At 43.3% G+C, this 15192-nt stretch overlaps 1 protein-coding gene across 1 annotated transcript in view; it reads left to right on the top strand.

The window, feature by feature from the left end:
• The window catches only part of SLC16A10 (solute carrier family 16 member 10), a 97929-nt gene that overhangs the window by 57286 nt on the left and 25451 nt on the right, over nucleotides 1–15192 (top strand). The window contains exon 3 of the mRNA XM_059700695.1: nucleotides 2472–2922. Within this exon, the coding sequence (XP_059556678.1) occupies nucleotides 2472–2922 (451 nt within the window). The remainder of the gene's footprint in view (nucleotides 1–2471; nucleotides 2923–15192) is intronic.

Below are 15192 nucleotides of genomic sequence, written 5' to 3'. Positions count from 1 at the left end.
GTTCTTGTTTTTTTAGCAATAATACAATATTGTGCTATTACCAACTTGTCAGATACCTGTTTTGATCTGGAAGCTTCCAGGTACCCATTGCCCGTACATGTGGCCAAAGCACTTGAATATATTAACAATCAGGCTTTGGTGGAGAGATGACCAGCCGATAGAAAACCCATGTAATTTATTACCTTATTTGGTAGACAAAAAACATATATACAAACCTACTTACAGCAAGCAATGTTTTTCAAACTTTTGATGATTGAGAAGTAAAAATTATGAAATGTGTTTTATATTGAGACTCAACAAAATGTCTTGAAACCATATTTGCTACATGTAATGTTCTCATATTTTCCACTCAGTTCCACTGGTCAAAAGATACCAAACTTTTATTTATTTAAAAAATATGTGTTTTTTTTTTAATTTTTTGTTTTTTTTTTCATTTCAGAGAGAGGAAGGGAGAGGGAGAGAGAGAGATAGAAACATCAATGATGAGAGAGAATCATTGTTCAGCTTCCTCCTGCATGCTCCCTACTGGGGAGCAAGTCTATAACCCAGGCATGTGCCCTGACCTGGAATTAAACCATGACCTCCTGGTTCATAGGTCAACGCTCAACCACTGAGCCACACCAGCCTGGCAAAAGATACCGCGCTTTTAGAGCAACACGCAGGAGCAAGGGCAAATGTGGTATAAGTTCCAAGTGTTGAACAGTGGACCCACTTTTCCTATAGTTCAAATTCTACCTTCTTAGGAAAACCTTCTCTAGCATTCCCAGAGCATGTCAGTGTCCCTTCTCTGAATCCTTTTTACACACAGGACTGGCATCTTACTGACTTACACTGCACTTATTCAGTTGTCAAACTTTCAACAATTTGACCGATTTGTTACTGAGGTGAAAATTTAGAAGTAAATCTAAAGTACTCAGTGGCAGTGAAAATGCCATCACAAAGCTTATGTACTTGACTTATGTATTGTGTCTATTGATTATGCGTATATGCATGCATACAGTCCTTTGGTTGATCTCTTACCACCACTCCTTTCAGCCTCCCCTGGTGGATACCATTTTTAATATACACCTTGAAGAAAGCAGAGAAATGTATAATAGATTTAGATTCTTCCTTTAAAATTAAATAAAAATAAAATTATAAATAAAAAAAAATAAAGTAGTGCCTTAAGAAGTAAGTTGCAGTTACCTGGAAAACTATTTCTGTGGAAAAATTGATGCAGAATAAATGAAATATTATGTATATTTTGTTCTGTAATATATGGGATAGATATCTTGTTTTACTAAGCAGACTATGAGTAGGGCATAACCACATTTTAAATATTGTTTTTCACCAAGTACCTGGAACACAGTAGCTGCTGAATATATGTTTATTGAATAAAGAGTGGAGATAAAGTAATGGATGATCAGGGTGAGGTCAAGTTAATCTGGGAGTGACTCTGGAACCTGATTAAAAGATAGGGCTAGTTGTGGATTAATAGGGGGGAAAGGGCATCTGAGAGGTTTGCAAACATGCTTAATTTTTATCAGATTCTAGAGTTCCTGTGCCTACCTCAGCATATTGCTAGACTAGTATTGTCCAAAATTTAATTATTAACCAACTTTATCTTAATTTCTATTAAATAGTTTGCCTTTATTATTTGATAAATAGCCTTTTGAATTGGACATGTCAAAGGAAAACATATTGTTTTCTTTTTCTCCTTAATTGTTTTAAAGAATTTAATGATATGCTCCTTTGTTTTTATAAGAGATATATAATTAAGTTTCTTGGTTAAACTATAAAATTCTGAATCCTTTATTATTTCTTTGAGATGTATGTGGCCTTAAAGCTTACAAACTGGGAACATGCTTCATTTGATCTTTCTGCAATGAGAATATGACTTCTTGCTATCTTGCATAACACCGAGAACAGCGCAGTACAGGGCGAAGGTTGGTCTGCAGCCCTTAGGCCAGCAAAAATGAGACACAACTGCTCTTCTGTGCAGATGTTCCTGACATAACCTTGGGGAGGAAATATAAAATACAGCCTTTTCCTTTGTGCCCGGGAAAACTCCATAGAATAGTGAATTTTCATAGTTAAAACATTTATTGAGACTAAGTTGTTTTTGTGTTAGTTTTAACACAGTCGGTTTCACTGAGGCCCGTCCTGTATGAGGGCGGAAAGCACACAGCTTTTACCCAGTGCTGCAGGATTCATGGGAAATCCATGGGAAGAGAAGGAGGAACAAAATCACCGATGACTTAGCCGTCATTTTTCACATACTTGAGGCATTTATATTACCCATTCAGATTAAGTTAAAATATGTTTAGTGCTACATTCTTGGTTTACTAAGTTGTTCACCTGTCTTTAGTTACATTTTATTTGTAGAAAATACACCGATTCACTAAAACCCACTTGCTTGCTAAGGTTTTATTCTACCAAGCACGGGATAAAAATAATGAAAGCTGCTTTCCATGTTTTTCGTCTTCACACAGTTCCATCGAACCTCTGTACCTCACCTACGGAATCATATTTGCCAGTGGCTGCTCCTTTGCGTACCAGCCTTCCTTGGTCATTTTGGGACACTATTTCAAGAAGCGCCTCGGACTGGTGAATGGCATTGTCACCGCGGGCAGCAGTCTCTTCACAATTTTGCTGCCTCTCCTTTTAAGGGTTCTGACCGAAAATTTGGACCTCTTTTACACGCTGAGAATCCTCTGCATCTTCATGTTCGTTCTCTTTCTGGCTGGCTTTACTTACCGACCTCTTGCGCCCAGTGTCAGAGCGAAAGAGAGTGGCGTCAAAGGAGGCAACAGATCCAAGAGAAAGTTCAGTCCTCCCCAAAAAATTTTCAATTTCGCCATCTTCAAGGTGACAGCTTATGCAGTGTGGGCCGTTGGAATCCCGCTTGCGCTTTTTGGATACTTCGTGCCTTATGTTCACTTGGTGAGTATGCTTCCTTGGCTTTGCTGGTAACAGATATTATTTCACACAGGAAAACCTAGAAGAGCAAAATAGATCAGGCTGAAGTTGGCCTCAAAATCTCTGGTGATCACAATTCAGGTCTTTTAAGGCAACAGCTATCAGATCATTCAAAGAGGGGACATGTGTAATGGTGTGCTTGGATATTTTAAACATCACTAAACCTACACAAACAAAAACAACTTCAAAACTTGATGGGTCACTGTTGCTTCAAGTGGCTTGCAGATCATAATCAGGGGCAAAGATGGTGCAGTGGTTTTTGCCAACATCAATAAGTTCTTTTTGAAACAGGGTGTGGAAATTAGGTAAATAGGAAAAGCCAGTGGCCTTGACACAAAGAAGCCTGACATTTCACTTGTGGGATACTTCTGGGATTGATTACTTAAGAAATGTTAGCAAGTTCCCAATGAGAGGAGAGGGAAGGGTTTCATAGGAAATTAGGATTTCAAGTGCTCCAGCAATTTATATTGCTTATCTCTATTTCTGCTGAACCAAGAATAAGCAGTGTCTAAAATATTTGCCCCTGGCAGATTTTGCTCTAAGATGCTTCTTATGTGTTTCCCTTTTTTCTTACTGTTGTGGCTGAAAGTGTATTTACAGGTCAACATACTTGATAAACAAAAATGATACTAAGATAAATTTTTCTTTCGTATGCATACTATGTGTGTGAACCGGAATCCTATCCAGCTTTTAGTCCACTTTTGGACATTTGTGCGATTTTTCTTTAAAGTTTTAGTGAAAGTTTGTAACATAGGTCAAAAAATTACTGGGCACAATGGGTCAGCTGGTAAATTATATTCAACACTGTGGGTTCCTATGCCCAGTTCATAGGAATTAGGTTAAGGAAACATGAAGAGAGATGGCAGGAACGTCCTGGATCCAAGAATACTTTTATTTCTCATTTCCCCTTATTCTTTTTTTGCCAGAGGTGTTGGGGAAGCATCTGGGATGACCACAGGGGAGACAAGAAGAACTAGTTTTAATACTGTGAGCCACTTGGCATTTTTTAGTGACTGAGGTACTGGGTAAAATGAGCTAGTATGTGGCTACATCTTGATCTAATGATCCATTGCACACTTTTTAGGAAGGCATATCCGAACCATTGGACACTGTATTTTTGCTGTTGGACTACAGATCCATTGTGGAAGGATCAGCTTTACCACCTTCCTCTTCCATGGCTTCTCTTATTAAAATAACATTTGTTATATTCTTTTTCAAAGATGAGTAGAGTTTTTAAATAATTCTCTTTGGTACTATAAGGTGAACACACCCAGAGAACTCAGTCTCCCAGCTTTGCTATACCAAACATTTATCAAAGCACAAGTAGCGGGTGATTGTCTAGTTATTTCTGTAATAACTAGATTACAAAAATATTTTGTAAATTAATTTAACTTATACTATTTCATTTGATCACAAGAAATCTGTGGCAGAATAAATAATATTAGCCTATTTTTGCGGCTGGAAAACAGACCCATTGTTAACAAAGATGTTGCCGTTCTCTCCCTCCCTGGAGCACTCCTACATCTTTCCCGTTCCCCTCCTCTTCTCCCACAGGCACAGATCTCCTAACCTCTAAGGGACCCCAGGAGACTTGCAACCAGGGGAGCAGTGGGCAGCGACAGCTCCTTCCGGGCTTACCCCCTGAACCTGTCTCCAAGGCCCCCTTTCTTTCTGACTTCTCAGTGAGCCAAAGCAGCTCACCTACCCTCTCTCCTGTTGCTTCTTCTATCCTAAGTCCTTCCTTGTTTCATTATCCCCAGCTTTAATAAACATACCCTAAAAATAGAATAAAAAAGAAAAGAAATGATGTTATGTGACTTCCTAAGAATCATATAACAGCAAAGCACGGTTTGGTTCCCTTCCACTGTGCTTACCTGGTGGCAAATCTAGGATAGCCTTATTTTGGAGCACAATGGGCCACTTCCCTGGATATACCACCAGATATGCCCAGCTTATTTTTTGTTGTTGCTGTTAATCCTCACCCAAGGATATTTTTCCCATTGATTTTTAGAGAGAGTGGAAGGGTAGGAGGGGGGAGAGAGGGAAAGAGAGAGACATTGATGTGAGAGAGACACATTGATTATCTCCTGCACGCAACCTGTCTGGGGTGGGGATCAAACCTGCAACCCAGGTATGTGCCCTTGACCAGGAATCGAACCCAAGACCCTTCAGTGCTCAGGCCAACGCTCTATCCACTGAGAAACATGGGCCAGGGCAGATATGCTCATCTTACTGGGGGGAAATGAGTATGCCTAATAAAACTTAATAAATATGTTCCTTAAACAAATTTCTTAGTAGTGAGTGATGAGTGAGACGGTGTTATAGACACTGTGTTCACCAGGAGGCAATAAATCAGATAGCACAGGAGCAGTGAGGTTTTTTCCGACTCTGATAACAAGCCAGGCCTCTTTCCTGCTTTTCCTCCTGTAGGCATGTTTTCTTAGAAAAGGTGTTGATATTTGGGATTTTCTCTGTCGAACTGTTATGGCACTGAAAGCCACGTTGGAGAGCAAACACCAGACAGTTAAATGCCATGTAGGTGTTTGAAACTCGTGTTTGATGGGTGCACTGAGTTGTCGACCTGTTATAATTTAAGGTTTGAATTAAGGACAGTTAATCCAGACTTCCTAGAATGGGACACCTCTTTCCTCCTCAGAGTGGGAAAAGGTGTCTCAAATCTTTCCAAAGACCAGTAGATGTTGTTCAATTCATATTAAACACTTTTTGGGTGTTGAAGGGCATAGATATGTAAGGTATAAGAACCTGTCCTGAAGAAACATAAAATCTAGTAATGTAATAAAAACCATTATAGCTTACAAAGGATGTTTACATACATCATCTTATTTAATCTTCAAAAACAATGCACTCGCTGTGATGTTTCATCCTTATTTCATGGATGAGAAGACTGAGGCACTGAGAGATGTGAAAACTTGCCTGGGTGTCCACAGAGAGAGGGGCCGATAATTAGCGTAGTACTTAGATGCAGTACTGTGGGATGGGTAAAGGCAAAGGCTCTGAAGTGAGATGGATCTGAGTTTGAATCCTGGTTTTGTTCTTTGTTAGCTGGACAACCTTGGGTGACCTCTCTAAGCATTAGTTTCTTCACCTATAAAATAGGGATAAACCCAACTTTGCAAAGTTGTTGTAAGGATTAGAGAAAACATATGCAAAGCTTCTATCCAGTTCTGGTATAAATATGAGAGTCATCTTAAGACAATGTGATTGCCGATTGAGTAGTTTTAGGGGCTATAGAATCAAAGGAGAAAGTGGTATCCATTTGGAACAGTGGTTAGTTAAAAACTTCACAGGATTGGAATTGGGTTAAAACCCGATCCTTAATCAACTAGGAAACTCATTTACCTATCTAGGTCTTGCTAAAGATTCAGAATGAAGTGCTCTTGTGGTTATGTTAATCCTAAGATCTTGTTTATTGGTCTATTCATGATGATTTGAGAGGGGACTGTGTGTGCTTTATGGCATTCTTGCTCTCAAAGCAAAGTTGGAGGTCTTATCTTTCAGTGTCACTTTTAAAAATAAAGTGTCATGTTGCTCCTTGGAAGCTTCAAATGATCTCTCTTAGGCCTACCCACTTACAGTCTCCATTGTGAGGGTATGGATCTTACAGATCAGTTCAGATGAGACCTGACTTTCTAAATAACCATTTCTAATAGCAGCTGCTTCAGTTTTTATGATGTGCCCCTTCTGCCTAAGAGTTTGTTTAGTTTTCTGGGTTATGTTGCTATGGCTCCTCCTCCAGTTTTTCATTAGCTTCCAGAAGCTCAACACTCTCTTAGTTTTCCTCCTACCTCTCCATTGGAAATGAGATGATACATCATTCTTCTTAGTTTCTTGGCTGGCTCCTTGTCACCCTGATCCCTGAATATCAGCTTGCCCCTCAATTTTTCCGGATTGGCTCAGTGGTTGAGTGTCGACCCAAGAATCAAGAGGTTACCAGTTCAATTCCCAGTCAAGGCACATGCCTGGGTTGCGGGCTCGATCCCTAGAAGGGGGTGTGTAGGAGGCAGCCAATCTGTTTTTCTCTCATCAATGTTTCTCTTATCTCTCTCCCTTTCTCTCTAAAATCAATTAAAAACATATTTTAAAAAATATTTTTTTATTGATTTTTAGAGAGAGAGAGGAAGGGAGAGGGGGAAAGAGAAACATCCTTGTGAGAGTAGAACATCAGTCGGCTGCCTCCTGCACTGGGAATCAAACTGGTAACCCTTTGGTGCACGGGATGACGCTCAACCAACTGAGCCACACTGGCCAGGACACCCTAGATCTTTTTATTCTACTGGTGGTTTCATATAAGTTATATATTTTCTCACCATTTTAATCTTTAAAATTCTCTGCTTTGATGCCACAATTACTATTCACATTTTGTACTTAGAAGACATTCTGGTATTCATAGTCATGAAACACTTAACAAATAAGCACAAACTCAGCAAACCTCAGAATAATTAAATAATACCAATGCCATCTGTTGATGGAGGAAGGAGTTGATGTGTTTTGCTTTGAACTACAGCTTTATATGTATATGTTGAAGTTATCTATACTAATAAAATGATAATATGCTAATTAGACCAGACATCTTCTGGACGTCCTTCCGGACAAAGCCATGGTGGCAGGGGCTGAGGCAGAGGAGGTTAGGGGTGATCAGGTTGGCAGGGGAAGGCAGTTAGGGGTGATCAGGCCAGCAGGGGAGGGCAGTTAGGAGTGATCAGGCCCACAGGGGAGTAGTTAAGGGCATCAGGCCGGCAGGCAGAGGCAGTTAGGGGCGATCAGGCAGGCAGGCAGGTGAACGGTTAGGAGCCAGCGCTCCCAGATTGTGAGAGGGATGTCCCTACTGCCGGTTTAGGCCTGATCCCACAGGGGATATCCCCCAAGGGGTCCTGGATTGGAGAGGGTGCAGGCGGGCTGAGGGACTCCTCCCCTCCCGTGCATGAATTTTGTGCCCCGGGCCTCTAGTAACCTAATAAACGGAAGAAAGTTCTGTGTCTCTGTAGTAATTGTAAGTGTATGGAAGGAGGGAAAAGGAATTCTTGGTGGATATCCTCATTAACAAGGAAAGCTAAACAATTGGTATCTGCCCTACTGTGTAGCAACTGAAAACTCGAAGAGCCTTGGTGTGTATAAGACTAGCATGAGGATGTGGGAGCTGGAGGCCAACTACAAGTCCACATAGCGTAGAGCACTGACCACAGAGCAGTGACTATGGTGACACAACTTTTCTCAATGCTCCATCCTCAATATGAGGAGGATGATTGAATTTTAATTGCTTCACATCTCCACACCACTACTCACTCACCTTTGAAAACAGATATTTAGTATCTGTGTTCTTCAACTCTGTAACATAGGATAGTTGGGTAACTTTAGTTTTTAAGTTTTAAACCCACATAGTTCTCTATCAAAGAGAAAATGACTGACTCATGTTGAAATCTTCAACATAGGTATATTAGCCTGTTTTCAAAAAAAAATTCATGATTAGATACCTGTGTTCAGTTTTATGGCAGATAGTAATCAACTGTTCTCAAAAGAAACTTCAACCTAATAGAAGGATCTCATTTGCTTGCCAACAGGGTAATTAAGTGGACACCAAGACCAGGTGTAATTGGGAACAAACAAGTTGTACTTTTTAATTAGAAATGAAAATTTGAGGCAAACAAGCCAATAAGTTGAGCATGTAATGCCTCAAGAGATATTTTATAGCTTTGATTAATGCCAAATGCTCTCATGGGTCAAAATGGAATGTGGCTGTTCAACCTCACCAGCTAGGGCACCTCTGTTCATGTTGTGGTCCCAGCAGGAATACTGCACTAAGCCTGGAGCTCAGGGCAACTAGGAATAGCTTCTCTCTCTGTGTGGCTTCCTCGGAGGGAGATTCAGGTTCACTTGTCAAGACTCTATCACGTGTCAGGCATGCTCACAAAATCTCACATAACCATCACAAGGCTGAGTGTAATAAGTGTAATAAATAACTATATACTTAGACCTAAGGAAATGACTCTGCTAAGCTGTACTTGTTCAAGGTCACTCACTGAGTTATGCTCAGAGCTGGGGTTTGAACACTCTAAGCCTTATGTTCTTTTGTTGGAAGAGTCTGCTGGTCCTTCATTGGGTCAGAGGTGGAATGCTGCCCATTACCAGCCACTGGACCTAGACCAAAGTTTCCTTCATCTTGCAAGTTTCCCTTCTGTCTCTCAGGGGCTCTCTGGGAAATCTCCAAGTTAGTTTAAAGTCCAAAAATACTTCATTTAGAATTTGATTTTTGGAGTTTTGTCAAAAATATCAAAAGGTTTGGACACTTGACTAAATAAATAAGGGTCACAGATTATTATGAAAAAGTATTTCATCATATATTTTACCAAAGTGACAATAAAATATTACAAAGACAAATACAGAAAGTTAACTCTTACTATTGAGAAGATTCAGTTTTCTTAAGTAATCAAAGACCTGGTTAAGATAATATAAAACACAGACATTTGCTTTCAACAGATTACTCAAAAAAAACCTTTAGCAGATGAAAAAATTAAGTTTTGATTTTACATAAATACACCATTGATATTAAATTAATTAAAAAATCCTTAACAATAATTAATTTTTAGCCACAAGGTAAAATTCTCTTTCTCTCTTCAGCTTTTTGTATACATTTAGTTTATCCTTTGTAATCAGAAATTCTAATTTAAACAAAATTGTTCTCACTTAACAAAAATGCAGTTTCATTTCTCATACCTTTTTGTAGTAAAAAATACATCCTACTTTCCTTGCAGTCTGAAAGGCTAGGTGCTTGGCTCTGGGTGAAAGAGTCTGCTAACTCATTTGGCTCCAGGCACAATCCTTTAACCCAGGGACTTTCAATTGGTGTGCTGGAAGAATTTTTAAACATGCAACACTTGACTATTTAGTCAGGGGCACTGACCTCTTTTTCCTTAGATTGTCGAATGAAAAATTGACAACAGCCAATACAACAAGTGTGAATGCCCTGTCTTGAACCATAAATATATAGGTCATATGATAGAGTTGCATCTTATTGTCACATCGAATAGTAAGGTTGTGTGTGATTAGCTAATTGTTGGTACCAGAAATCCTGTAGAATTGTCTTCCACCTCAAACTGACCTGACCTGGAAAGGAAAGATGTTCAGATCTGGAGCTGAACTCAGAGAGCAGTGTGAAAAACCAGAGGGACTCGCCAATGTCGCAAGGATACTTGGAGAAAGACAGTGAACTCAAAGTTGTGTTTGTGGCGCTGTGCCTGTTTCTCATTGTCCCAGAATGCCATCAGAAGTTCACTTGGTTCTGAAGCTGTCACCAGATGTGTTAAAAAATTCAACTGAGTAAATTTGAAGATCTAGTTGGCTTTATTAAGCAATTCATAAATCAGGCAGCATCCCATCTAGCACCTAGAAGGACATTCTGATGAGTTATACAAAATGGAAGGTTTTTATAGGCAGAAAGAGGGTGGGACTAAGAAGTTAGAAGAGTGGGTTATTTCAGGCAAGGACACCTTCCCTTGGGAGACAGCAGGGAGTCTTAACAGGCAGATTACCTCAGTAGTGTTTAGGAAATCCCAAACTGATTGGTTTAAAATTCCACTCCCAGGAGAGGCTGAAACTGCAATTAGGATATTAAGTTTTGGTTTGGTGATATGGCTTAGCAAAAGTGACTCCATTTTGGCCTGTTTCATCCTTTTTTTTTTTTTTTAAACAGGATGGTAAGACTACTTGCTCAGTGTTGCAAGGTTGGTACCAGGTGCAGCCTGGGCTTAAGCCTCAGTCTTAAGAGTATAGCTTGTAAATAAAATATGCAAATTCCTGAAAAAAGGTATTACAGTAATTTAGGAGTTGAAAGGGATTGTACAGGACATTTAAGTGCACTTTTTTTTTTTTTTTTAGACTGGTAAAGGAACTAAGGCACAGAAAGTTTAAGTTGCTTGCCAGAACTCACAGTTATACAAGTGGCAAAACCAGGTGTAACATCCAAAAATTTCCATACATAGTAAATGGAAGCTTATCATAGCCTAAAATGTATGTGTACATAGTAGAAAGAGAATTATGTAATTGAGGAAAGAGATTGTTTTTTACTTTACATATGCCTAAGTCAACTCATAGGGTTCCTTTTCCAGTCAAGAGATTGGTTGCTTTACCAATTTGACAGTCCAGTTCTTCAAAGTTGCCAGTAGCAGTTAAACTGGCTTTATTGTCTTGGCATAGCGGTCCATCTCCGGTGCCGGCAGCTTCTCATCCTAGAGGAGTCTCCGATATTTGTTGTAGGTGGAGGCGAGTGTCAGAGAAAAGGGTAGATGTCCATTTGAAGTTAGGCCCCTGAGAAGGTCCCTTCTAAAGAGGTCGAAGAGTTCCTTTTATTTGATATCCTTTCCAAAAAACAAAATCTGAAGTCTTTGTCTCCTGGGAGCTCACTGTGAAAGGAAGTGGCTACCTATTCATTTTCTTGGAGTGACTTTATTAGATCTTGGCAATAGTGTAAGATATCTCCTTTCAATAATGTCAGCCCTGCCAAGTTCCTTCTCCTAAACACAGCTTAAACACACTATGATGCATGAAGGAATGCAAAAACCAAAAAATGGGGTTGTTTAAGGAGCTTTGAAGAACCAAGTAAGTGGCTGCCTTGGGTTTCCCATAGCCCTATTTGTGTAATTTCCAACCATTGTTTACCCATGCAACACACCCTAGAAGTTTCTTTCATCACTTAGTTTACAATGCTTCCCATGCAATCTACACTAATAAAAGAGAAACAAGCAAATTGACCATCCCTCTGCTATGCCCACCAGCCAGTCAGAGCGATATGCAAATTAACCCAACAAAGATGGCAGTTGATTTGCATACACAGGCGCAGAGTGAAGACTGAAGACAGCGTAGAAGGAAGCCAAGCACTGCAGAAGGGAGCGAAGCAGCGGAGAAGGGAATGGAGCTGAGGCAATGGAGATGGGAGAGAGCGAGGCAGCAGAGACAGGAGGGAGAGAGGCAGTGGAGATTGTAGGGAGCGAGGCAGCAGAGACGGGGGGGAGTGAGGCAGCGGAGATGGGAGGGAGTGAGGCAGCGGAGATGGGAGGGAGTGAGGCAGCAGAGACGGGAGGGAGCGAGGCGGCAGAGACAGGAAGGAGTGAGGCAGCAGAGACGGGAGGGAGTGAGGCAGCAGAGACGGGAGGGAGCGAGGCGGCAGAGACAGGAGGGAGTGAGGCAGCAGAGACAGGAGGGAGTGAGGCAGCAGAGACGGGAGGGAGCGAGGCGGCAGAGACAGGAGGGAGTGAGGCAGCAGAGACGGGAGGGAGCGAGGCGGCAGAGACAGGAGGGAGAGAGGCAGTGGAGATGGGAGGGAGTGAGGCAGCGGAGATGGGAGGGAGCGAAGCGGCAGAGATGGGAGGGAGTGAGGTGGCGGAGATGGGAGGGAGTGAGGCGGCGGAGATGGGAGGGAGTGAGGTGGCGGAGATGGGAGGGAGTGAGGCGGCGGAGATGGGAGGGAGTGAGGCGGCGGAGATGGGAGGGAGTGAGGTGGCGGAGATGGGAGGGAGTGAGGTGGCGGAGATGGGAGGGAGCTTTGCTCCCTTCTCCGCTTCACTCCAGCCCGAGGAAGCCCTATTCTTGCAGGAATCTTCCTGCAACGGGCCTCTAGTCCTATCTAATAAAAGAGAAACATGGTAATTGACGTACGACCGCTACCCTTCCCATTGGCTAATCAGCGAGATATGCAAATTAACTGCCAGCCAAGATGGCGGCCGGCAGCCAGGCAGCTTGAAACTAACATGAGGCTTGCTTGCTTCAGTGACGGAGGAAACCAACGTTCCCCGCCTGCTTTGCCGGCATCTGAGCCTGCAGTTTAGGAAACATTGTAACAAATATAGAAGCTAAACAAAACCCCAGAAACCTGCTTTCAGTGAGTCCGGGATCTCAGAGCTGGAGTTATATAGTGTTTCGATTATAGAACCCAAACAAACCAGATACCTTCTTTCAGCAGCAGAAGCCTCAGAGCTGGAGCCAGAGATAAAGCTGGCCCAGAATAAAAAAGAAAAAAAAGAAAAAAAGGAGCAGTTGGGAGCTTCAGTCGACCTGAAAATAGCCCTCATCCCCTCACCCAGGCTGGCCAGGCACCCCAGTGGGGACCACCGCCCTGATCCAGGACACCCTTCAGGGCAAACCAGCCGGCCCCATCCAAGCACCAGGCCTCTATCCTATATAGTAAAAGGGTAATATGCCTCCCAGCACCGGGATCAGCAGAGCCACGAGGCCTCCCAGCACTGGGATCAGCATGACAGGGGGCAGCGCCCAAACCCCCTGATCGCCCTGCGGCTCTGTGTGTGACAGGGGGCGGGGCCACAACCTCCCTATCTGCCCTGCACTGTTCGTGACAGGGGAAGGCGCCCCAACCCCTTGATCAGCCCTGCTCTGTGCCTGATACGGGGGAGCTCCCCAACCCTCTGATTGCCCTGCGGCTCTGTGTGTGACAGGGTGCAGCGCCTCAACCCCCTGATCAGCCCTGCTCTGTGTGTGAAGGGTGCAGTGCCCCAACCCCCCCCCCCCACGGGCCCTGCTCTGTGTGTGATGGGGTAGAGCCATAACCTCCCCATCAGCCCTGCCCTGAGTGTGACAGTGGCGGCACCCCAACCCCCGATTGTTCCTGCTCTGTGGGTGATAGAGGGCGGTGCCCCAACCCCCTGATCCGCCCTGCCCTGAGTGTGACAGAGAGCGGTGCCCCAACTCCCCTATCGGCCCTACTCTGTGAGTGACAGGGGGGAGCTCCTCAACCCCCTGATCGGCCCTGCTCTGTGCATGACAGGGGGGAGCTCCCCAACCCCTTGATTGACCCTGCTCTGTGCGTGACAGGGTATGGAGCCCCAATCCCCCTGATGGGCCCTGCTCTGTGCATGACAGGGGGGAGCGCCCCAACCCCCTGATTGGCCCTGCTCTGTGCATGACAGGGTACAGAGCCCCAACCCCCCTGATGGGCCCTGCTCTGTGCGTGACAGGGGGTGGCGCCGCAACCTCCCCATCGACCCTGCCTTGAGTGTGATGGGGCGGTGCCCCAACCCCCCAATCGGCCCTACCCTGAGCGTGACTGAGGATGGCATCGCAACCTCCCAATCTGCCCTGCTCTGTGCATGACAGGGGAAGGCGCCCCAACTCTCCAATTGGCCCTGCTCTGAGCCCGACCAGGGGCTGCACCTAGGGATTGGGCCTGCCCTCTGCCATCCGGGAGCAGGCCTAAGCCAGCAGGTCGTTATCTCCCGAGGGGTCCCAGACTGCGAGAGGGCACAGGCCGGGCTGAGGGACCCCCCCGCCCCCCGAGTGCACAAATTTTTGTGCACCGGGCCTCTAGTCTATATAATAAAAGCCTAAGCGACCTTTACGGTGAAATGACCAGAACGACCAGTTGCTATGATGCACACTGACCACCAGGGGGCAGACACTCAATGCAGGAGCTTCCCCCTGATGGTCAGTGCACTCCCACAGGGGGAGTTCTGCTCAGCCAGAAGCCAGGCTCATGGCTGGCAAGTGCAGTGGCGGTGGCAGGAGCCTCTTCTGCTTCTGTGGCAGTGCTAAGGAGCAGCGAGCCGAGCGGTAAGGAGTGAGGGGTCCTGGACTGCGAGAGGGCACAGGCTGGGTTGAGGGCCCCTCCACTACAGTGCACAAATTTTGTGCACCGGGCCTCTAGTATAACATAAAAACAAATCTTTTGAGGTGATCCAGGGGCCCTTCTGGAACACTACAAAGTTATTCCTACATATATTGAGATTTTAAACCTCAATTTGCATTGAAAACTAAGAAGTAAGCAATTAGCATTATTTGGTGTGACAAATTTATGAAGAAATTTTATAACCTCTAGAAACATATTTCATTGGTGTCAGAGTCAATTATTAACATTACCTTATTTTTGTAAACCCAGGTAAATTAGAAATAGTTTATTTGATTTCAGTAACTCAAAGCCATGTCTGTCCTAATTAAACCAACAAACTTTAACTTATTTACTAAAGAGAACCTTAGATCATGTGCACTTGAAAAGCATTTGAGTTAGTTTCTATATTTCTGATAATTTTAGAATGCCCAATCCTTACAACTGCTTGCCTTTAAGTTAATTTTAATAATACCATCTGGAGGTGGAAAATTTTCTCACCTTTACAGCATACATATATAGACACAGACAGACCTAAACAGAGACCTGTTGTCATGAGAAAAACTCACAGTTTATAAAAGAACAGTTGGATATAAGTTTTGTTTTTG

This window comes from Myotis daubentonii, chromosome 6, assembly GCF_963259705.1.
Source record: "Myotis daubentonii chromosome 6, mMyoDau2.1, whole genome shotgun sequence".
NCBI lineage: Eukaryota > Metazoa > Chordata > Mammalia > Chiroptera > Vespertilionidae > Myotis > Myotis daubentonii.
The sequence above is the reverse complement of the archived record's forward strand: the minus strand, read 5'-3'. Positions and strand labels throughout refer to the sequence as shown.